This window comes from Saccostrea cucullata, unplaced genomic scaffold (assembly GCF_032062105.1).
Source record: "Saccostrea cucullata isolate Sc308-1 unplaced genomic scaffold, CSIRO_AGI_Scuc_v1 ctg4069, whole genome shotgun sequence".
In the NCBI taxonomy this organism is placed as follows: domain Eukaryota; kingdom Metazoa; phylum Mollusca; class Bivalvia; order Ostreida; family Ostreidae; genus Saccostrea; species Saccostrea cuccullata.
In genome coordinates this window covers 39901-66038 of record NW_026925973.1, presented here as the reverse complement: position 1 = coordinate 66038, position 26138 = coordinate 39901, and the positions used below count along the sequence as shown (strand labels likewise).

The following is a 26138-nucleotide window of genomic DNA, read 5'->3' as shown; positions in this document are numbered from 1 at the left end:
GTATTGAATTATAAATATGTTTTTATTTTTTGAACATGAAATAAATTTATTTAAAATTCTTATTTCCAGCTGTTTGGCAAGCAATTAAATTGTCAGAAAGGGATCCTGCATATATCCAAGATATACAAAAAATGTCGGAAATGAAATAAAATTGTCGGAATTGAAATTTTAAGCATGTCGGAAATCTTATGCAAAATACTGGAAATAAAATGCAGTGAACGAAAACATGAATATGAAATGAGCAAGCACAAGAAATTGTGTAGACCTAATAAAACCCTTAACCCTGGTAATGTTTATCTAGCATATATTGTGTTCATTTGAGATAATTTCCATTTTTCAAAAGATAAGATATTTATAAGCTTGTATCTTTAACCACAGGCACCTGACGTTACTTATTTTTCTTTTGATAAAAAAAAAATATACACATACCTAATAATAAACGTTAGGTACGTGTATATTCTTTTTTATTAAAAGAAAAATAAGTAACGTCAGGTGCCTGTGTCTTTAACTTGTTGTTGGGAAGCTGACGCTTATTCAGTTCACAAGGAATCTGTAGCTCTGGAGCTTCAAACGCTATTACCCAGAGAACAGGCCCATATCAAAGTAGTAGGAGCAACCTCCAACATCGCTCACCTGAGCACATGGGCTAGGTAAAAACAAATCAGCTCAGCACTCAAAAGTTTACTTGGGGAAGGGGGGTGGACTTGAATTTTATAATTCTTGCCACCATATCAATATAAACTAGTGCTAATTGTAACAGGGACCGTTACAGATGTTCCCCAAACGCTCCCTAACTCCCTTTTGATGCCATATTCCCTCTAAGCTTCATTAAAGAAGACAAATGATTTATGCATTTGACACTTAAACAACGTTTCCCCAGAAGTGTACCAAGTTCATTCAAATTTTAGCATTGCATGCGTGCACATGTGAATGCATGTGCGTAATGACCATATCATCTTGTCTAAACAATCTAATTTAATAATGTATTAATGTAAAAACTTTGGGCCAGGAAAGATGAAAGTTATGTAGAAGCATCCTCAGGTAGTGTACATTCAAGTTTATTCAAGTAATGACCCCCGGTGGTAGGGCGGGGCAATAATGGACGACCAACGTTTTAAATAGAAATAAATAGGAAAAATATTCTTCTTAATAACAGCAAAGCCATGATTGGTCATGTTTATATGGAAGCATCCTCAGGTAGTGTAGATTCAAGTTTGTTCAAATCATGACCCCCGGGGGTACAGCCACACTGGATGATCAAAGTTTTACATAGGAATATATAGGAAAAATATAGAAAAATCTTGATCGGTTTTGTTCAAATGTTAGTATCCTCAGGTAGTTTAGATAAAGATTTGTTAAAATCATGACCCCCAGGATTGGGTGGGCAACAAAAGTACATAAATTATTTGCAATAACAGGCACATAGTATCGTTTTTGAAAGTAGGGGGGCCAACCAGAAATTTTTTTTTACTTACCTGAAAAAATTGACAACCAAAAAAAAAAAAAAAAAAAAATTAAAAGTTGTCCAAACTCGAAAATCCTATTTCGTGGGCCAACTTACTATCACTTCCAATTTTTTCCCTACAATCCTTGTTATCACTTTCCTATGGTTATAAAGTGGGGGGGGGGAAAGCATCCTATCAATGAACATTTACTATAGTAAAGGTTATGTTGGGGAAAAAGTGGGGGGGGGTGCAGGCCCCCCCTTGCCCCCCTGGTTGCTACGTCCCTGAATAAAGCCACAGTTAGTCAAAAAATAAGTAAGCACCCTTAATTAGTGTAGATTCAAGTTTGTTCAAATCACTTCCCCCCCTTTTAGGATCGGGACTACTTACGCATTTACTGAATTGATTTTTCCTAACCACAGTGCTCAGGTGAGCGATGTGGCCCATGGGCCCTGCGTTACATGGATGAGTTCGATCTCAATTGTTTTGTTTTTGTTGCATAATATTTAGATTTTAAGATATGAACTAACCAGATACATGAAGATGACCATCTGACCATTGTTTGCATAATTTTTGAAATATGTTTGCACTACATCAATGCAAATCTCACCAAACAACAAACAAAAAATAAAGTTTCTAATTGTGTGACTAGCCATGTTTTAAATTCATTTGTATTTGATCTAGCTTTGGACATCTTGCAATATTTCTTTCAAATGGTGTAAACTTCAATTTTACGTAAATAACCGTAACTGACTGCGATGCTACTTTTCTTATTTTGATTTATTTTAATGTGCCGTGTCGCCCTCATGGAACAGTGGTTAGAGCGTCTTCCCTAGAGTCACGAAGTAAGGAGCTGATCCTTTTGTCGCGGGTTCGAATCCCACTGTGGGACACAGTAGGTGCTACCTTTGAGCTACCGCAAACGTTTTTTTCGTTTGGAAAAAAAAACTTTCCAATCTATGACAAGTATCAATAGAATAATTAAAACCTGATATTCCTATTCAGTTGGAAATATCATGGGAAATGTTCCATAGTGACGTTATTCATTTTATTTATCTATTTATTTTCATGAGGAATTAATTCATACAATGTAATACTTTCTGAGAAATCTGTGACAAGTGCCTAATCTTTCAATATTACGAATAACGACTACAGAGTATCCCATACTGACAATGTAACATTGTTTGCTATGTGCTAGAAATACATGTAGTTGTTATGGATTAAATGAGTTTAAAAATACTTTCGAAAAACAAACATTTCAACATGATTTATTTTTCTTCATGACATGATTTAGATAAAGATTTACAGGTAACATGAATAAAGGTCAAACTTTCTTTGTGTTGTTGCTAGGGGAGTGGTGTTGTTGCTATGGAAATAAGTCATCGAACAATATTCAATAACTTGATACAATATTTTAAAGTCTTTCCGAACTATCAACATGCAATTATCAGCATATTACTTAAATATCCAATTCCATGACAAACAATACAATCTCAAAGTCAAATCTGTTTTACAGGAGACATAGGAACTTTGGTTGTCATGTACACAGAACCCTTGACATTTGGGTTGATTAAGTACCAAAAAACAAGATGTGTTTGTGAAACACTATGCGCCCGGCGGCAACAAAGTTCGGAAAAAGCTATTTTTAGCATTAAGATCACAGTCAAGGTCACAAGGTCATTGACCTTGGTGTCACCTGAAAGAACATAATTAGTGGAGTTTGCATACCAAATATGAAGTCTCTATCTTTCATAGTTTGAAAGTTATGGCGAAGGTTAAAGTTTGCAGAAAAAAGCTATTTTTAGCATATAGGCCACAGTCAAGGTCACAAGGTCATTGACCTTGGTGTCATTTGAAAGAGCTTAATTAGTGGAGTATGCGTACTAAATATGAAGTCTCTATCTTTCATGGTTCAAAAGTTATGGTGAAGGTTAAAGTTCGGGACAAACAAACAACAGACAGACAGCTAGACAGACGGACAGACAGACAGGCAGGACAAAAACAATCTACGTCCTGGATCTATCGATCCGGGCGCATAAAAAATAACAATATTAAAACCAACATTTCATTGTCAATTTGCTCAACCGGATTTTTCTGACTTATTTTGAATAAGCCTTAATAAGATTACACGAATACACGCCAAAATTACCTTTCTTTGCCTTGTTGCTATGGAGAACCTGCTGTTGCTATGGAGATAAAGAATTATGCAATATTCAATTATGTGCTATTGAGTCTAAATTTAATTAAACTATTTTAAAATTGGAATCTCGTTTATCATCAATAACCGTTCATTTGATTTTTCCCTAAACTTTTTACATTGTTTCTCATTTTATGCATCAAAAAGCCCATTTTTGTTGCTAGGCAACAGATTCGATTTTCAAAAGAGCCCATGGAATTGACTTCAAATTCTAAAAGAGAAATACCTCTGCTTTTATGTGAGATACATGCAACAACTGTATTAATCTGGCCATTTTTGAAATTTGGCCTTGAATATTTCCAAAATCACGAAAAATGCTGAATCAGCAAAACTTGTAAAACATGTGTACCTTCCAATGTCTACCACGGAACTGACTTAAGACCTAAATATTTTTTATTACATTATTAGAACACAATAAATGTGTATCTTTATTACACTCATAAGTAAGAATAATTCTCATGGTATTTACGTGTTATTTTAAGCCTCAAAGATAGGTGATTTTTTGTCCTTCAACACTGAAAAATCCGCCCGTTGCTAAGGAAATTTCTTTGGCCGGGTTTCCATGGTTACCAAGACTCAAAACATTTTTCATTTTACATACATTGTTCATACTTCAAAATAAATCTATGAGTGAAAAATCATCAAATTCTGAGAACCCTCATATATCACCCTTTGTCTGATTTTTATGTGGACTGGTACTTAAACTCTATGTCCGACTTATAGGCGAGTCATAAAGATATATTTTTCTGGAGACTGAAATTTAGTATTTCATTTGCATTTCCGACGATTATCGAAGAAATGTCTGGATATAATAATGTTAATCTATGTATTCTTAGATTATACACATAAAGTACAAGATTTTATATATTTTAAACATTTAATTTGTATTTTAAGTGAGCATTGCCTTTTTAAAAATAATTTAAGATTAAATATTATTGTCATTTAGAAAAATATTAAATGAAACCAGTTTAAAACATCAATTGATTTACTTGAAATTGGCATCCGATTTTGGCAAAAAATGTACCGACTTATAAGCGAGCAAATCCCACCAAAATAATGTCAAAAAATACAACCGACTTATAAGCGAGTATATACGGTAAGTAAATATTAAGCAAATAGTGAGTGTCGTCTCAATAGAAACCAATAAATTTTTTTTTAAGTTAAGCATCTGCCTCACAGCGAGATTTATGATGTTTCACTTGAGTTTGGATAAGTCTGGAATTAAACTTGAAAGCTACTTATAGTCTGGTCCGATTTATGGAAAATAATACTTCTAATGGCAAATGATTATTATTTGGTCCAGAATAGTGTTTTAACCTAATTCGAGTATGCTGAATCCGAATAAATATGCTGGCCTTCATGAAAATGACGTAAAATAGGTCAAAATGGCAATCCAAAGTGGCGGACATCAAATTTTTCTAATTTTCTCTAAATATCGTTCAAAAAGGAGAAATAATGTGTGAATATCTCACAGAGTGTAATACAAGTATAAAAATGATAAAAGAATGCTACCATTATTAGTTTAACTCGGAAATTTTAGTCGTTCCTGCTCTTAATTCAAATTTTCTCTGATTTTTTTTTGTCTATTGTTCTATATTCTGCTTTGTTCAGGATTTTACATTTGCATATATCCATACAATACAGATTTGTATTTTTCATCTACATCTCACTTTTCTACAACTGAATGATGGTGCAGCTGTAAGTAAGGAGTCAATATAGCGATTAAAAATGGCGGATATTCGAATTAATTCTTAATGTCGTTTACATGGAAGAAAGGATTTGTGAATATCTTACTGAGCGTAGTACAACTATGTAAATTTCCAATAAAACACTAATATCATCACTTTAATTTGGAAAATTTAGTCGTTTAAATTTGAAATGTGTTAATTAGCTCAAAATGGCGATTTAAAATGACGTCATGTTCACTTGAATTTTGAAAAATTCTGAAACTGCTGAATTATGATTCGTTTTGCAGAAAATAAATTACAGTTTGCTTTTATATATATATATATAAAGTATATTGATTAGTCCATTAAATATGAACAAACAAAAAATACTAGAAAAGATTAATATTTTCTGGAAATAGTTAAAACAAACTCGACTTTAGAGTTTTCAAATTCTCCCCCTCGTACTTGACCGTGTTCCAAAGCCACGTCCAACTAAACTCACTCATGAATCCTGTCATTATCAACTCGCACTTCTACTTCAACATCCCTCGGCACACCATCAAATATAACTGAAGAAATTCTTGTCCGATTTCATCGAACACTTTGTTCTAGCTTTTTAGCACTTATAACAACTTGGTATTATCCCCTAACATCTTCTGTTCAAGATTTATTTGCTAAATGTTTTAGTCTGTCTTCGGAATTTCGGTATTGTCAACACTCAAGTAAAATGGTGCCCCGTGTCAAGGATGACAACCGCCTTTGCACGTAAAAAGTTTGTTTCTATGGAATTCGAAAAAGAGAAGCTCACTTTGGGCCGCCAGAGAAACCAAAATCCTTCAAAAATCGATAATTTAAACTGATAGTCCGCCGAAACATTGCTGCAAAATTGCCGAATCGGCAATAAACACTCAAGAAACAACACATTTATGTTCAAATGTTAAAAATCTTTTTTTTTCAAAAACCTTATGCAAAATAAACTAGAGGTACTATGAGCAATTAGCTAACTAAATGATACCCCCGTCTCCCATATGAATATAATGACAGTGTCCACGTTTTGCTGTGGGAAAGCCAAAATATGTGTCGGATCAAAAAGTAAAATATGAGGTCACAATGTTTAATATGTAATTAAGATTCTGTGAAATTTCATCAAATTTCATTCAGTGGTATGAGAGAGGAGTTGCAGATAAGAGATTGGTAGCTCAAACCGTAACAGACGGATGTACATATCGATTACTTTATACCCTCCCGCTTTTTATGCGAGGTGGGGGTGGGGAATGTAAAAAAAAATCTCTGATATTCAAGACATGTAGCTCTTTATTTCGTGACCGCGTATGGATTTGTTGTCTTTTAAGGTAGAAAGGTCATTCTATTAGCAAGAAAATTCTCAAACTTTATCATCTGGAATCACATTGTGTGCATATTTTGGTGAGAAGAGTTGTATAATTATGCAATTTAAGAGCGCCTGCAGATTCCTCGTGATTCCTTACACTTACAAGCTTTCGTACCAATAGGCCTAAGCCATTATTGACTTCGATCTAGTCAACACTTTTCTTGACAACAAAATTTTCTCGAACACTCCAAAAACTTTACAAGGCAGCTTGGTCCATGCACACTTCTTTGTTAGGGTAGTGTTAGGTTTTATCGCCCTTTTGACCTATTTAACGCCATTTTCATGAAGGCCAGCATATTTTTTCGGAATCAGCATACTCGATTTAGGTTTAAAAACTATGCTGGACCAAATAATAATTATTTGCCGTGAGAAGTTATTTCTAGCCTTCTTTTTAAAAATCAGGACCAGACTATTATACAGTATTATGGTGTCGCCGTTTTGTAGCTGTTAAAAGTTGTTTGAGTGGGTGAAATAGAAATTTATTATATACCTAATGTGTATCACCCAATTTTACTGTTGAATTTACGCTATCACGTGACGTCGTGATCCGATTTTCCGGATCACCAACATGTTTTCTGAATCCATATCATCACTCTCTGAAACTGATGACGTAGTACGCAGAAATATGACGTTATTTTTCTTGCGCGTTAAAAAGTCCCTTGTCCCTTGGATAAATGTTATGCAATTGATCTCTAAAGTTTTCTTTTGCTATATTTTGCTAGTTATGAGGGGGTATATAATAAATTTATCATTATAACAGTAACTTGATCCGAAGAGCCGTATCACGCCTCGTTGACAGGCGCGGATCATCAGATCAAACTCGACGCTTCGTGTCTGGTTAGATCTGATGATCCGCGCCTGTCAACTCGACGTGATACGACCCTTCGGATCAAGTTACTGTTATGATAATATATATATGTTTCCCTGGATCTATCATAAACTTACTTCCAGGTAGATCTACTTCATCGTTATTTGAACTTATTTCCAACTATTGTACATTTTTAACGAGAAGACCTGCTACACATATTATACAGAAAGTTTAAGAATCACACAAGTAGTACAATGTATTATTATATACCTAATGTTTATCACCCAATTTTACTGTTGAATTTGCGCTTTCACGTGACGTCGTGATCCGATTTTCCGGATCACCAACATGTTGTTTTCTGAATCCATATCACCACTCTCTGAAACTGATGACGTGGTACGCAGAAATATGACGTTATTTTTCTTGCGTGTTAAAAATTCCCTCGTTATTATGCTTTGTTTTATGGAAAAATGTTATGCAATTGACCTCTAAAGTTTTCTTTTCCTATATTTTGCTAGTTATGAAGGGGTATATGATAAATTTATCATTATAACAGTAACTTGATCCGAAGAGCCGTATCACGTCTCGTTGACAGGCGCGGATCATAAGATCAAACTCGACGCATCGAGCCTGTCAACTCGACGTGATACGACCCTTCGGATCAAGTTACTGTTATAATAATATATATATATATTACATGTATATAATATACATTTAATAAAACCTTACTCCAATTTGCTAAATATTAGATTCTCTCACATGTAAAATATGGTAAGGGGTCAAGTACAATACATACATTTACATATTGAAGTCAATATTCAGTCATTTATTTTGACCTATGTTATAAAATAGCAAATTATTTTGACCTTTGTTTTGAAATATCAGCAAAGAGGAAGAGTAAACTAAATATACGTCAATTATTCAACTTCCCTTTGTAGATTTTTAAAGCTGATAAATGTGTCTGGTGGCGCTTAAATTGTATTATTTAAATTATTTAATAACGAATATAGTCAAATATAATGAACAACGTTTTATATTTTAAAAAAATTATATCAATGATATGCAAAATTATATATTTCAATATAACAACTTGAGTTTTAAAAAATAATTATAAAAAGTCAAAAGATGTGTTTATAAAAGTGAAAAGTCATAAAACGAAATTTTTCAAAATCAACCTTACTTTTTTTTTTTTTTAGAAAATAGTAGTACTGTACGTTTAAGTGGAAATTTTAGCGAGACGCAAATTTAGCGATTCGTCCTTTAAAATGAGTATTATATTTTTAAGTAAGTTAAGCAATATTCGAAATCTCACTAAAGAAGCCATTACAACTAAAACGTAATTAATTTTTAGCGATATACAATTTTAGCGATCTCAGTACCCTCGCTGATAATTCCAAAATTAAATCCACGCTAAGCTTATACGGTATTACAAATGTTACACTTTGATAAAGTCAATCCAAGGATATCTCGAATTCAAGGAAAAGGATCGACTTTGTGCTCAGTCGATATGCTTTGCTATGAACCATATATAATCATATTGATCTACCTCATAACAGAAAGGGACAGAATGAGGGAGGGATTTTATTATTTAACTGTATTTCTAAAAACAAATTTCTCTACTTAGAGAAAGAAGAAAACTTGTTTATATACATTATACATTTTATATAATTCAATAAAGAAACAAGAGGCCCGTGAGCCACATCGCTCACATAAGCACTGTGCCTAGGAAAAAGAAGAAATAAATTTATTATTGAAAGCTTTGGTTGGCCATTTTTGCCCCCCTACCCCCGGGGTTGATGATTTCAACAAACTTGAATTGACACTATCTGAGGATGCTTCGATATAAATATGATCAATTATAGGTTTTCTATTCTTGAGAAAAAGATTTTTAAAGAATTTTCCTATATATTTCTATGTAAAAATTTGGTCGGCCATTTTGGCCCCGCCCTTTCCCCGGGGGTCATGATTTGAACAAACTTGAATCTACACTACCTGAGGATGCTTCCCCATAAGTTTCATCTTTCCTGGCACAGTGGTTCTTGGGAAGAAGATTTTTAAAACATGCCACCAAATTTTCAATAATTCCCAATTATCTCCCCTTGAATGAGGGCGTGGCCCTTCATTTGAAAAAAACTTGAATCCCCTTAACCCAAGGATGCTTTGTGGCAATTTTTGTTGAAATTGGCCCAGCAGGCCTTGAGAAGAAGTCGAAAATGTTAAAAGTTTACAGACAGACAGACTGACGGACGCCGGAGAAAATGTGATCAGAAAAGCTCACTTAAGCCATCGGCTCAGGTGAGCTGAAAATTGACAAAAAAGGTTATTAAAATATGTAGATTATTGATTGATTATTGTTAAACGCCGAGTCGGCAATATTTCAGCCATATTTCGGCGATATTATATATAGATAAAATATGACAGTAAACTGTGATATTGCAATCTCTAAGTCCTATATATTTCCTTGATGGGGAGGAGCAGGAACAACAACATGTCACCAGTAAACACAGAAGCAAACAAGATGTACTAAATGACCCCGAAATTATTCCGACTTTAGCTTCTGTACTTATGTCAATCCATTTGGCAAGCAATCCTGAAAAAAAAATATTTCGGTATATGGTAATTTAGGCATAAATGAATCATACCTGGAAAATGAATAATTAATTTGAATCTTTAATGTAGGAAACTGATTGCCTTAAATCGTTTTTGTCCTATTTTAATTAAAAAGATTACATGTACATGTAACAATCTTTATGGCTAATATTGCGATTTAATATCAAGGCAAACATCCATCAAGCATTACTCTTTAAGAGGTTAATATGATGATAAAGCTATGTAAGGAGTACAATATTCACCAAACATGAAAGACTTGTGAAGATGAGCATTACTTTATATTATTGCAATACTGAATCTCAGCTAAAATTATAATCATATAAAAAAAATCCTTGTTATTTTTTTTCTGAAAATAGTACAATATGATGAATTATGGCTTTGTCATTCTTGAGAAGAAGATTTTTAAAGAATTTTCCTATATATTTCTATGTAAAACTTATATATATTTTGGCCCCGCCCTACCCCTGGGGTCATTATTTGAACAAACTTGAATCTACACAACCTGAGGATGTTTCCCCATAAGTTTCATCTTTCCTGGCACAGTGGTTCTTGAGAAGAAGATTTTTAAAATATGCCACCAAATTTTCAATAATTCCCAATTATCTCCCCTTGAATAAGGGCATGGCCCTTCATTTGAACAAACTTGAATCCCCTTTACCCAAGGATACTTTATGGCAAGTTTGGTTGAAATTGGCCCAGCGGTTCTTGAGAAGAAGTCGAAAATGTGAAAAGTTTACAGACAGACGGACAGACAGACAGACAGCTAGACAGACGGACAGACAGACGGACGCCGGACAAAATGTGATCAGAAAAGCTCACTTAAGCTTTCAGCTCAGGTGAGCTAAAAAGTCGTCTTGTCAAATTCTCAGAGCTAAATTAAAGAAAGAAAGTGGCATCAAGGTAAGAAGTGTTTATTTTGTTTTTGTTTTTTTGTTTTTTTTTTTTTTTTACAATAAAATGAAATTATTTATCAAAATTTAGTCTGTATTAGACCCATTGAAATCATAAGCAAATATTTACATTTGCAGATATCTTTCTTAGTTGAACCTATTGAAGAGAGAATGTGTTCAATTTTGTGTGAATGTTATTTGGGGGTCAGAGGTCATAGCGCGACGGAATCACAGACCGAATTCGAAGTGATATTTTGTCTACATATTTCTGTCTTGTTTTGGAATATTTCCGAGTTAATAACTATGAAAAAGATAAAATGATAGACAATATGGATATTTTTCAATCACAAGATGTACATTAAATCTTCTTTTGGTGTGAATAAAGTTTTGAAGACAATAAATAGCCTAAAACCGCTTATACCTTTTTAATCCGAAATTCCTTTGGAGTTTGTAGACTAAAATAGGCGATACCACCGCTTTTGACTTCAAATATTGTAAGAACTTATGAAATAGCTAGATTATTCTCAGCAGCGATCATTGTTCTTTCACTATATACAAATATTTCCTGAACTGGACTGCTAAACATGAATGTAAACTCTGAGAGTGTATTCGATTAAGACAACCCGTGTCGCACTAGTGTTAAATATGCGCATGCTCATTGATTGAACTCTAGTGATCTAAATAAAACACCTCGTGTTGTTTAGTGTTTGTATAAATATGGCGGGGAAAACAGTATATTCGCTGTATATCGGGTTTGAACAGGACAAACAATTGATTAACAAACAATATCCAATTATCAAATAAAGAATAGCAGATAATTTAATACAAGACATCAAAGCTGAAATTAATTGTTCAACAAAATTTATTTTTTACAGATACAACCACAGGAACCTGTCGTTACTTATTTTTCTTTTAATAAAAAATATATATTAGGTATGGGTATATTCTTTTTTATTAAACGAAAAATGAGTACACATGTAACGTCAGGTGCCTGTGGATACAACATGTATTTTATAGATTATTTATCCTTGCAATATTATTTAACAAGTCAATACCTCCTCTTATTAAAATAAAAAAGTAGAATAAGAATGTCTCCACATACATATGTTACGGTGTAAAATACAACATTTTTGGACTTATTTTAAATTACCGTGTAAATTAACTTTTCGGACTTTGTGTAAATTGTTGTCAAAAGTTTTCTTATATTTCGGCAAATGTGATAAATTATATAAATTCCGCACATCCCTAATCCCAACTGAGGCATAGTCAGAGATTGGACAGTTAATTCTTTAATTGACATCTGTTTATATTTATTGACACTTAATCTTTCATCTTTAATTCTATTATATACATACTGCTAAAATGTCACCATTCGCTCAATAATTGTTTGATACTTGATTTCTTACTCGTACCTTTTGTTAATCCTTTTATTTTACTCTGTCTTTGTTCAGTAAGTATGTTTTGTTGTGAAAAAATTATAGTCAGTTGGAATCAGACCTTCGGTGCTGATACATCCCAAACTCATGTAAAAGTATATTCCTTGCTGATTCTATATAAAAGTACAAAACTGTAACTCGTGTTGGTGACTTTGAGGTTTTAAAAGAATCTGGGTTCAACAATAAGAGGAAAGCTCACGGTTGAACCAGAATCAGCAGTATTGACGAACAGAATCATCCTGTAAAACTTACATGGAAATAGTTTTAAATATAATAGTGACGTACCATCGTTTTTGAAAGGGGGGGGGCAAGCCAGAGAAAATTTAGTTGGAGGAAGAGGATGTAGGTTCCACTTCCTTCAGTACCAAATTTTATTCATACGATACGACTTCAGCCTTGCTTGGCTTTACTGTAATAAAAAGGGGGATGAAGCAATCGGTGGTCTTTCAATGAAGATTTTTAAAAGGAAAGAGATGTCTGGGAAAAAAAAGTGTGGGGAGCGCTTCCACCAGCTGCTCGTGCCTGTATTGCACGGGTTATAATAATTGGTCAGAAAAGTAACATAGGTGACATTTTTCATTAATATAGTGTTAGTCACAGGATGTGAGAGACATATTCTTTTACAAAACAAAAGAAAACTTAAGCGTATGTGTTTTTCATGGTCTTACATGGCTGTGGATTTTAATTTTGAGTCTGTAAAAATAATGTTCAATATTTCAACTAAATTTTTTTTTTTGAAAAATACACATGAAATTGTTCAATAATTATTACGATTGTAATTAAAGGCTGAAAAGGTAATTTCTATATACTTATAACATTAATTTTATTGTAAACAAAGAACCGGTTGGTTCTGGGGACCCGACCCCCATATTTATAAGATCACATTGTAATACATGCATGTAACTGAAATTGCTCTCACATTTGATCCTGCAATTATGTTAAAACTGAATTATTAATAATAATAATTTAACTTCATAAGGTAATTAACAAGAGATATCTATGCTGCGATTGTTAAATCTATCAAAATAATTTTAGTGAATCAATATGCATCTATTAGACATTTTTGTAATCAAGGGGCCCGCTTTAAAAAGGAACTTACGCCTAAGACCAAAATTGATTCTGCGATTTTATTCTTCTTGAAAAGAATTTAGAATGTTTTTATGGTAACAATTTCCAAAAAGGTTAATTTTCAAAAATTTATAATGAACATAAGTTTTTGGTTTTAGTCGTAAGTTCTTTTGTAAAACGGGCCCCAGAGGTTCGGGCAATAATCATAGGCAGATTTTAAAAAAAAAAAAAAGATAAACTTTATTTTAAAAAAATTAAAAACTGCCAATGATAACACAGCCGTAATTTTAAGAGGTTGACCTAAAAACTAAAAAAAAAAAAAAGGAAGGGATATCAAAATTATAATGCAGACTTTTTTCATTGACGTTGTAAATTTCTAATACAAATACTGACAAATTTATGCAGAAACAGTTTTCGCATTAACAATGCGACTTCACTTCCCGCCATTTCTTTCACCTGTTACTCCAGGTAAACTGAGGAGTATACCCGCGTAACACGAGTTGATCACCCGTGTCGAAGATAGGTTGTTTTATTTACAACTCTGGTGACTCGTGTAACCCGTGTCGCTTAATCGAATATACCCTCAAATGTTGGAGCGAGGTAAACTAACTTTGACCAAACAACTTCCAGGTAATTGTGCGTCACAACATAGGAATACGGCGGCCCGTTCGTGAAATAAAAGTTTACTTGAAATTTATTTGCGTCTCAAATGTAAATATAAGTAATAAACAACAATGTTAAAAAGTTCGATGGGAAATGAACTTTTAGTTGATACGTGATCAAATCTACTGAGAAGCCCTTCGGGCTTCACAGGATTTGATCATGTGACCAATTAAAGGTTCATTTCCCAGAGAACTTTTTAACATTGTTGTTTATTTCTTAAATCATAACGCTCGGTAGGTTCATCGGCATGATGTGATATTGAACATTTACAAGACAAGCGTTAATTTGAATACCGATAGTAATAAAATCTGTAATTTTAATTTTTTTAGTTGGAATAATTATTATAAATTAAGAGGAAATGTTTAAGCTATATAATAAAGGAGTTATTGAACTTATATTAGTGAAAATTGGCAATCGTTGTCCGTACAAATGCACTCACAAGCTAGTGCATTTGTACAGACAACTTGTGCCAATATTCACCCATATATGTTTAAGGTCAATAATCCTATATTATTCATTTCATGCGCGATATATGAGGGACTTATCTTTACATCCGATGTACTCTGAAAACCCGTCGAATTGATCTCAACAGTTGATTTCCCGATCACACTTAAGCCTTTTGTCAATACAGATATCGTCAAGACACCGAAAATCGTTCTAGGAGCAGATCTTGGTCTCTGACTCTACAATATGAAAAAATGAATAAAATATAAATCATTAAAAGATTGTCTTGTGCCTTCGATTTATGCTTTGCTATCACATACAAATCAGGCCACATACATGAATTCTCAATCTTTAAATCAGTAAAAAGACTGTTATTGAAGTTAAACCCAATGTTAGTCGTAACTACCATGCTTTTAAATTTAAACCGTCCACACAGAACTTTATTTGGCGAAATCTCCGAAGACCATGGCCAAGATCTGTCACCTGTGAAACGTAAAAATTTAATTATTGATGTTTTTTCTAATTGAAAAGAAGAAAATTCAAGAGTACAACTGTGCATATATTTTCTTTTTAATCATAAACGCTTTGGTAAGGATGGGGCAAAAACTACTTAAAATTAAGCATAATAAATGTATAAATAAAATGTATAAAGAAGGATTCTCAAAAACAAACAGTTGTAAAAGATCCATTTCAAGAAGTGTTAAGCTGCGTTATATCTTTACGGTATGAATGAAAGTTTGGTTAAAACATTTCTCTTCGATACTATTAATGGGTCACAAAAATTAAAGGCAATATTTGTCCTCTGTGTGCAGTGTTGTCAATTTGTTAAACTCTGCACACATGCCCAAATGAATAAGAAATCTAACAAAATACGGTACTTTCAAAATATCTTCAAAACCCTACCAAAACACACTTTTATATTTTCTTTGTACGTTTTGAAAGTGTTGCATTTAACGAAACATCAATGCAACACTTTACAGGATGGGGGTGGCATGGTATTTTGTTTATGTTTCATTACAATATTGCAATTGGTGATTTATTAATGTTTCACTACACTCTGCAAAATGAAATTGCATTTTAAAAGTATTTCGTTACACTTGTCTGCATCAAAGTAATATTTTGTTAGCATTTCATTTGATTAATAGACATGTTTAGGGTTGAATTATCTAAGAGCTGTAAAAGCTTCAAAGACAACTTATCTATTTACATCCTGTGTTTGACTAGTATTTGTGCCAATTTTTAAACAACCAGCACTAGGTCAGAGAGAAACAAAGAGATAGGTGAAGGTACATGCAAAAGTACGAAAGCCCAGAAGGCTCATTCGAGATTCAAGTTTCGAAATACGAGATTCAAAATTCGAGATTCGAAATTCGAGTTTCGAGATTCAAGATCCAGATTTACCAATTAAAAACTCATTCGAGATTCGGTGGTTCGAAATACGAGATTCGAAATTCGAGTTTCGAGATTCAAAATCCAGATTAACCAATCAAATGCGGGTTCAACATTTGATTACCCCCCTCTATTATATTTTATCTATCAATAAATCGTTAAATATATTTATAACAAATGAGTCATTTGATTAAATTACAATACAAGAAAGAGTGTTATATATATTAGAAGGAAAGTTAAATAATCATTGGATTTTTGATCAGCAAGATATACTTCAATTTATATTATAACTTCTTAAATATTAAATAAAATACATATATCAGGAATGTATATATTTTTGCATTGTCTACGTTATATAAAGGGTTGTTGACATAATAATAAAGTTATAAATAGTGACTAAAGATTAAGAAAATCCCCACTCCTACCCGCAACACCTGCCAATATTTCCCGACACTGAAAATGTTACTTTAAAAACTTGAAAGGCAATGTAGCCTTGATAAATAAAAACCGAGTATATTTTAGTCTTTGACCATAACGCTATGGTCAGAGACTAAAATATAAAACCATAACGCTATAGTTCTGCCACTAATTAAGACTAATCTACTGTTTGATATCAGATAAAATGAATGCTGTATTTATTCTAATTCATATTTGCAATCTGTATTGTATTTATAATTGTTAATTAATTCAGGAAATCAAAGCCTTAGATGAAGATAAGTAATTGAAAACTTTATTTTTATGTATTTCCTCTATTAGGAAAACGAGCGCGGTTTTTATTTATCAAGGCTACATTGCCTTTCAAGTTTTTAAAGTAACATTTTCAGTGTCGGGAAAAATTGGCAGGTGTTGCGGGTAGGAGTGGGGATTTTCTTAATCTTTAGTCACTATTTATAACTGTATTATTATGTCAGCAACCCTTTATATACAGTAGACAAAGCAAAAATATATACATTCCTGATATATGTATTCTATTTAATATTTAAGAAGTTATATGTAAATTGAAGTATATCTTGCTGATCAAAAATCCAATGATTATTTAACTTTCCTTCTAATATATATAACACTCTTTCTTGCATCTTAATTTGATCAAATGACTCATTTGTTATAAATATATTAAACGATTTATTGATAGATAAAACATAAAAAAGGGGAGTAATCAAATGTTGAACCCGCATTTGATTGGTTAATCTGGATTTTGAATCTCGAAACTCGAATCTCGTATTTCGAACCTCGAATCTCGAATGAGTCTTTTAATTGGTAAATCTGGATTTTGAATCTCGAAACTCGAATTTCGAATCTCGAATTTTGAATCTCGTATTTCGAAACTTGAATCTCGAATGAGCCTTCTGGGCTTTCGTACATTCGAGATTCAAGTTTCGAAATATGAGATTCAAAATTCGAGATTCGAAATTCGAGTTTCGAGATTCAAGATCCAGATTAACCAATCAAAAGGCTTATTCGAGATTCGAGGTTCGAAATACCAGATTCGAAATTCGAGTTTCGAGATTCAAAATCCAGATTAACCAATCAAATGCGGGTTCAACATTTGATTACTCCCCTTAAATATGTTTTTACTATCAAGAAATCATTTAATATGTTTATAACAAATGGCTCATTTGATTAAATTATAATGCAAGAAAGAGTGTTATATATTATGGAAGGAAATTCAAATAATTTTTGGATTTTTAATCAGCAAGATATACTTCAGTTTATATTATGACTTCTTAAATAATAAATAGAATACATATATCAGGAATATATATATTTTTGCATTGTCTATTTTATATAAAGGGTTGTTGATATAATAATAAATTTATAAATAGTGACTAAAGATTAACAAAATCCTCACCCCTACCCGCCACACCTGCCAATTTTTCCCGACACTGAAAATGTTACTTTAAAAACTTGAAAGGCAATATAGCCTTGATAAATAAAAACCGTGTTTGTTTTCCTAATAGAGGGAATACTCAGTACATAAAAATAAAGTTTTCAATTACTTATCTTCATCTAAGGCTTTGATTTCTTGAATTAATTAACAATTATATATATACAATGCAGATTGCAAATATGAATAGGAATAAATGCAGCATTCATTTTATCTGATATCAAACAGTAGATTAGTCTAAATTAGCTGCAGAACTATAGCGTTATGATTTTATATTTAAGTCTCTGCATGACCATAGCGTTATGATCAAAGATTAAAATATACTCAGTTTTTATTTATCAAGGCTACATTGCCTTTCAAGTTTTTAAAGTAACATTTTCAGTTTCGGGAAAAATTGGCAGGTGTGGCGGGTAGGGTTGAGGATTTTGTTAATCTTTAGTCACTATTTATGAATTTATTATTATGTCAACAACCCTTTATATAAAGTAGACAATGCAAAAATATATATATTTCTGATATATGTATTCTATTTAATATTTAAGAAGTCATAATATAAATTGAAGTATATCTTGTTGATAAAAAATCCAATGGTTATTTAACTTTCCTTCTAATATATATAACGCTCTTTCTTGCATTGTAATTTAATCAAATGACTCATTTGTTATAAATATATTAAACGATTTATTGATAGATAATATACAATTATTGCTGGTTTTTGAGGTCAATACAATGATTTAGCCATCTGAGGAGTACAATATTCACCGAGCCCGAAGGGCGAGGTGAATATTGTACTTCGAAGATGGCTAAATCATTGTATTGACCGAAAAAACAGCAATAATTGTTTTATTATATGATTCACTGATAAAATGATACAGCATATTTTATTAAGTCCTAGTCAAATAGAAGAGAGATGCATAATTGAAATGTGAATAAACCTTACCAGTCGTATCAATTTGAAACGTTTTTTTTTAATCAATTTTAATTGCCATGAAAAAATATATAATGTCAGTCTTTTTTATAGGATAGATTTTGAAAGGAAAGAGTATTATCAGGGAAAACTGACTACCAAAAAGTAAAAAAAAAGTATAAAAACAAAATTGTTGTTCAGTAAAAGTGTTGGAGGGGGTCCCTGCATCCCCTCTTACCACCCTCACCTAAAATATATATTCGCTTATGCTTTGTTCACATGAAAATAAAAAAATCATAGTTGTTTAAATAGCTTTCTAAAACAATTGTATCAATTTGAAATTTCACAATATATTTTTAGATCAATGTAGAGGAAATAAATTCTTGTATTGACCTGGAACGTCACGTGCAGGTCAATACAACGTAATATTTTTCTAACATAGTTGGATCTCAGCCAATCAGAGAGATCGAAATTATTCAATCATATAATAAAACATAATAAAGGGGAGTAATCAAATGTTCAACCCGCATTTGATTGGTTAATCTGGATTTTGAATCTCGAAACTCGAATTTCGAATCTCGAATTTTGAATCTCGTATTTCGAAACTTGAATCTCGAATGAGCCTTCTGGGCTTTCGTACGAATGAGCCTTCTGGGCTTTCGTACTGATTAGAAAAAGCAAAATCAGAATGAATCTGGATATAAAGAGGTATTTATTGCATGACAAAGTTCTTTTTTACTGGACTATAGTAACCTTCAATCTGTGAATGTGGATGTGTACATGGCCTGTTTTTATTGGGTTTTTATTTCTTTTAAGATTGACATTTAATCCATATACTAGCTTGGATCAGTTTAAAGCATTGGAGTAAGTGATGAATTACAATACTAATAATAATAAAATTCTGTGAAAATGTACATGTGATTGGAGAAATGTACAATGACTTGAGAATTATATCTCTTAAACCAAAGAAATTTAATTGCAGACAATCTGATATACACTGTAAGAGAGTGAATTGGTTTTTTTAAATATTGGATTGGTGCGCTATTGTCTATTGAACAATAATGTCAATCCTGGAATTCAAAATACTGTGAAACAAGAAGTGTTTATAATGATTCAAAATGAGACTGTTAAGATGTTTTCAAAGACTTGTGGATATGTTAATTATAATTTTAAAAAATCAAATTTAGTGTTTTATAGATGATTTGTTACTTATTATTTGTTAGTAGTTTGTTAGAGTGTTTTGTTAATCTCATTTGCATGTGATTTGCTATACTATTGAAATACTTTCAAAACACAGTGTTTCGTATGTAGTTTGTTAGAGTGTTAAGTTAGTAGTATGTTAGAGTGTTTTGTTAGTAATTTATTATAGTCTTTTCTTAGCTCAACGCATGTGATTTGCTTTACTATCGGAATACTTTCAAAACACAGTATTTTGTTAGCAGTTTGTTATAGTATTTTGTTTGCCCTTTTTTCATTTGGGATAAACTGAGAACGGACTGACAATTCCGGTTTGCTTTCTCACATTTCTACTCTGGAGTTTTTGAATTATACTTTTAATAATGTTCATTAATGCACACCAAAATCTTTTCTTTAGTATTAAGGACAAAGTCTATTTTGTGAAAGAGCAAGGATGTGCCAATTAAACGCGTACCGAACATTGTATGTTTAATATTTTCCCGATAAAATACGTCGTTTTGTTATATTTCCGTGTGAAATGTTGTAGCAACATATATTAAAGTCATGATATTTTATCGAACATTTAAGAAAGTGCTTACTTCAGATATGTGTTGAAGCCTTTTTTCAATAATCCAGAATGTAAAAAAAACCTTTTTTTTTATTAAAACTGTAGTTCCCGAATTTCATTTATGCATAAATAGGAGAGGACTTGAAAATAAAGTCGACGAGCCCAATACAGTTGAATATATTCACATAAAATCTAAAAGGTCTAACCGATTTCCTATACAGTGGACCTTCAGATATCCGGATGCTCTAGTATCCGGACGACTTTTCCTCGGAACAGAATTTTTTAATGTTATCTGTTCTTGTTTAACTGCCGATTCAGGTATCCAGACTCTTCACATATCCGGACAAATTGACTAGGAACCAAAGCTTCCGGATAAATGAGGCTCCACTGTACCTTGACTTGCGATGTCTAACGACAGATATATGTGTCATTTCAGTGTATAAAGATAACATCGTGTACTATATGATTTACCTATTTATTTTACAAGTAGATTGCAAGTTTTGTTGCCCCTAAATTATATCAGTAAAATGGTTATTTTTTTTTTTCTCAAAGCGTTTTTTCACCGCAATTGTGTTTAAAATCAGAAAACAAAATATCTGACTATCATATTTGATTATTACTTATACGTGTATATAAGTTTATATTTATATTTTTAAAGAGTCAGTCCATAATTATGGTATACTATGTTTTAATTTTATCACATGGTGCGACAACATGAAAAGTACAAAATGTGTTGGAAACTTCCGCAATGTTTCACGATATTTTCTGGATAAAGCACTGAGTGTCAACATTGACTGTTAAGTCATTGTGTAATCTATACTTTAAACATTATGTACCTTCGTTCAAAACTTATTATTAAATGTTATGCACTTAAACTCTTCTTCATTTCGCTCTGCTCAACAAGTTCATCAATTGCATTAACTGGGGATCACGTATGTCTAAGGTAATTATTCTGAAATATTGTTCATTACAAAAGCAAACCAAAACTTTTTACTTTTATATTAATTATTTTTCTGTCGTTTGTTTTAGTAAAGAGAATGAAACATTCTGTTGCACAGACTATGAAGAAAGAAATAATTTGTGTGTTGGTAAATTGAGACTTTTTAAAAAATTAACTCTTTTATAGCTACATAATACATATTTCAATTATTATAAATATTGTCCTAAATGTTTTTTTTAAATAAATACTTTCAATTAAAGATTTCATACCTTTATCTAATTGCATTACTTATCCATGTTGATATAAAGAGTGCAGACCTGGATTCAGAGGGGATAACTGCAGTTTGAGATGTCCAGAAAATTATTATGGTCAGCAATGTAAAATGCAGTGCAAGTGTAAAGTATCTGAGTACTGCCATTATGTATGTGGCTGTGTTTCAACTCTCACCGAAGCTTTTAACGACACACAGATGATTGACAATGTCACCAACATGGAACAAAACGTTAACATCACAGATATTACGCAGACCCTTTCAGTGGAATCATGTTTATCTTCAACAAAAAAATCCATCGAAACAACAGTCAACAACGTTGGAAAAACAACTGGTAGTATAAGTTACCATTCTATATATAGCAAAAAATTAAAAAGTTTTTTTTTTAAGAAACAAAATTAATCTACAAATATTGGCGTTCATTAACTACATTATGTATCAATTTTGTGAGTTTTCTTAAACAAAATTTAAATTATTTGTAGTAACATCTCAATTTCAAACTATTACGTCGTGATTGTGATATAAAATACCAAGAAGATTGAGCACTGTCAAAATGACGATTTTCCTTAATGAATCATGACTTGAACGTTGTGTATCTTTTACAGTAAATATCACTGAAATAAGGATTTACAGTACTGAAAACGACGATGGTAATTTATTTGAAATATTTTGATAATCTTATGATTAAAAGAAATAAAACATCCCCTTATTTGCTTTTTGATTAAACAATAAGGAGAAATACGTGTATAATTATAAATGATAATACTGCCAGTCTTAGCATTTTGTCACTTTTAATGAATACCTGTATCTTATCCAAACGAAGAAAACATTAACAGTTTGTAAACAAATAAAAAGACCTCATCAATTGAGCAGATAAATAGCCTGTGGAGAAAAAACATAATCCTGAACAAAGTAACTTCGTAAACATGAAGAAAAAAAATACGAAAGCCCATTACTTTGGATTTGGAAAAGAAATGTGTTGAATCCCCCCAAAAAAATCGTGAAGAAGGCAAACCACAGACCCTTGGAAATCAATATTAAAGAAAGAATCAGGAACAGAAGGGAAGAAAGCATTCCCTGCATGTCGACCAGTCAAACATGTCATGGGCCTTTTTACTTGATTCAGTATCTTTAATGGATGTGTGATTTAAGAATAAATGCATAATTTTTTCTGGTAATATTTCAATACGTATTTGCAAATCAATTTAAAAACAAAGTACAATGAAAATATCGATCAACCATTTGTTTTCTTTTATAATCTAACAGATAAAGCATTCAACCTTCACGACAACACAGTTTTGACTGTATTTCTTGTCGTACTATCATCTGTGTTATTTGCCTGCTTGCTCCTCTTTTTTGGAATAACTTGCAGGTAAAATAGATATTTATTTTTTCTAAGTAACAAACCAGTCATTAAACCATAGGATAAAATATTCTACTTATTGTATAAATAAATATATTGTAGAAAATATCATACCAAAATGAAAGAAGGACATAGTAAGTAAATGATGAAATATTATTTTATCACCTATTCTTAGCAAGAAAATGTAAACCAATAACAGTGTAGCTTATTACTTCTCAGACGTACTTTACATGTCCATGTCTATTGATTATTCACTCTGATAAAACTTGTCTCATGTGGATTAAACGTACTAGGAGTAATATTTCAAAGTATTTAAGTTTTTTTTTCTTTCAAAAAAAAATCAATTTCATTTTATTTCCTATATTGAATTATAAATATCACAATTTAATCATTTCTCAAATGAGATTAATAACGTACGTGTTTTTTTTATGCAAAGAAAGAATACAGATTATTATTTTCATATTTTGAGACACGTTTAGTAATAACCATCACCTTGAAAAAGAAAAGAAATATATAGGTAAAATCCGATTAGGTCAGTTAGTTGAGTGCTGAAGAGAATACAACGTGAGTAACTCACCAAAGAAAGTCAATTGTACCGTCCACTAATCAAGAAAGCAAATTATAACATAATGAAAGAAATAAAAGCAAGTTGTTTATTAAAACCTACTGAATCGTAACGTGTACTATAAATGGAATTCAAAATTGATAATATGAACATATATAAAACTTGATAATTTTCAATGAAGATTATAAAGCACCTAACAAAAATTATATTATGAAATAAATTTGAAATTCAGATCCCAAAATCCTTTAAATAAAATTGTTATTAACTAGAGGTGTCATTCAAATTGACCTAATTGAATTAGAAATAAAAAACTAAAACTTTTAAAAAGAAATTTGTTGCTTGATATTCCAAATTGATATTTCATTTATTCTTTTATATTTAAAGATGGTGTTCATAATGCGTTATACATATCTCAAGAAGGAGACAGAGAAAACAACCCTGTAAGCAGAGAAGTTACATCTGGAGATCCAGTCTATGGTTCCTGTGAAGACCCTTGTTATAGTACATTAACACTGAGGGTGAACTATGGCCCTACACATCCATGTAATCAAAACGGATCCACTGAGGATGTTAATCCCTATGGCTATACATATAAAGGGGAGGGAAATGTGGTTAGAGTACAAGGAACGAAGGACAATAATATTTATGTGGATAAAGAAAGCGTACATGTACAAACACATATAAGCTCAACTCAAGGACAGTATGAAGACCCATGGAAAAATGATTGTAATAACTCCCTTTTGCGTCACTCTTCTCAAAGGAGGTTTGACCTTATGCCATATGATGGAACTCTCAGTCCTATACGTGGAAAAGAATATGGACCGTACGATCTGGCATCTAGCAACTAAATGCGAAAGTCTCTATCAGGAGAAGTAACACTAGTATCCTGTAAACGATGAAAGGTCGTCTCATTAGTATATTAAGTAAATATTAAGTAAATCATTGAGTGTTGTCTCAATAGAAACAATGAAATTTATTTTTTTTTAAAAGTTTATCATCCACCTCAAAGCGAAATTTATAATGTTTCACTCGTGTTTGCTTAAATTTGAAAGCTACTCATATTACTGTGTCGCCATTTTAAAGCCGTTAAAAGTTGTTTGAGTGGATGAAATAGAAATATGTTTCCCATGACCTATCATAAATTTTACTTTCAGGTACATATCCTTCATTTCGTTTTTTTTCTTGTTCAACTCTTGTATATATTTGAACGAGAAGACCTGCTTTATTTTCCACAAAATGTAGCAATACACACATTAAACATAAAATTAAAGTTTAAGAATCACGAAAGTAGTACAATATGTATGTATAAACTATATAATGTATATTTCATGAAACCATACTCCTTGTTTGTTAAAAATTCAGAAGATGAATAGATTGTCTCATATGTTAAATATTGTAAGGTATGAACTACAATACATAAATTAAAGTCAAAATTCAGTCATTTATTTTGAACTTTGTTTTGAAGTATCAGCAATGAGGAAGAGAAAACTAAATATAATTCAATTATTGAACATCCCTATGTAGATTTTTTTTTGCTGATTAGTGTGTTTGGAAGCGCTGATGTTTTGTTTTAAGATTTATTCATTAACAAATATAGTCAAGAAATACGATCAACATTTTTAATTTTCAAAAAATGATATAACATGCAAAATCATATATTTCAAGATTACGACTTGAGTTTATACAAATAATAAATTATTTAAAAAATCGGAAGATTTGTTTATAACTATAGTGAAAATTTTTCAAACAATTGTTTTTAAATATTGTCCATTTTATTTGTTTCTTAGAAAATAATATTACAAATGTGACCCGTTGATAAAGTCAATCTAAGGATATATTGACTTCAAAGAAGGGGGTCGACTTTGTGTTTAGTCATTATGTTTTGCTATGATGTCATTATATAAATGGATTTACCTCATAACAGAGAGAAAGAGAAAAAACGAGAGAGAGAGAGAGAGAGAGAGATTTTATTATTTAGCTGTATTTCTGAAAACAAATTTCTCTACACAGAGAAAGAAGAAAAATTGTTTATAAACATTTTATATGATTCAATAATTTAAAGAAAAAGTGACAAAAAGGTTATTAATTTTAGAGAAAATGTGACAAGTAAAATGTGATATTTTCAATCTTTAAGTCGTTTATAACCTGGATGGAGATGATCAGGAACAGCAACATGTCACCAATAAACACAGAAGCAAACAAGATGCACTAAATGCTCCTACGATAATTCTGAATTTTAGAGCTTCGCTTATGTCAGTCCATTTTGCAAGCAGTCCTGAAAAAATTAAATTATTACTATCTTTAGGTAATATATAATCAGGAAAATGAATTTGATATTTTTTATTTCAAATAAATATATTATTTAACATTATCTGTGACTAATGTCCAATTCATTGTCAAGGAAAACATTATACATTTTATTGATTGGGTTCAAGGGCAACATGCCTTTTGTCGGC

General features: G+C 31.6%; 1 protein-coding gene and 1 pseudogene across 1 annotated transcript; one reads left to right on the top strand and one right to left on the bottom strand.

The window, feature by feature from the left end:
* Positions 1-3544: 3544 nt before the first annotated feature.
* LOC134270198 (uncharacterized) overlaps positions 3545-26138 on the bottom strand; it is a 31685-nt pseudogene continuing 9091 nt past the window's right edge.
* Positions 21139-24663, top strand: LOC134270195 (uncharacterized). The gene is made up of 7 exons (XM_062752384.1): positions 21139-21486; positions 21573-21631; positions 21792-22091; positions 22360-22404; positions 23021-23126; positions 23220-23251; positions 24067-24663. The coding sequence occupies exons 1-7, from the start codon at positions 21374-21376 to the stop codon at positions 24528-24530; spliced, it is 1119 nt and encodes a 372-aa protein (XP_062608368.1). The 5' UTR covers positions 21139-21373; the 3' UTR covers positions 24531-24663.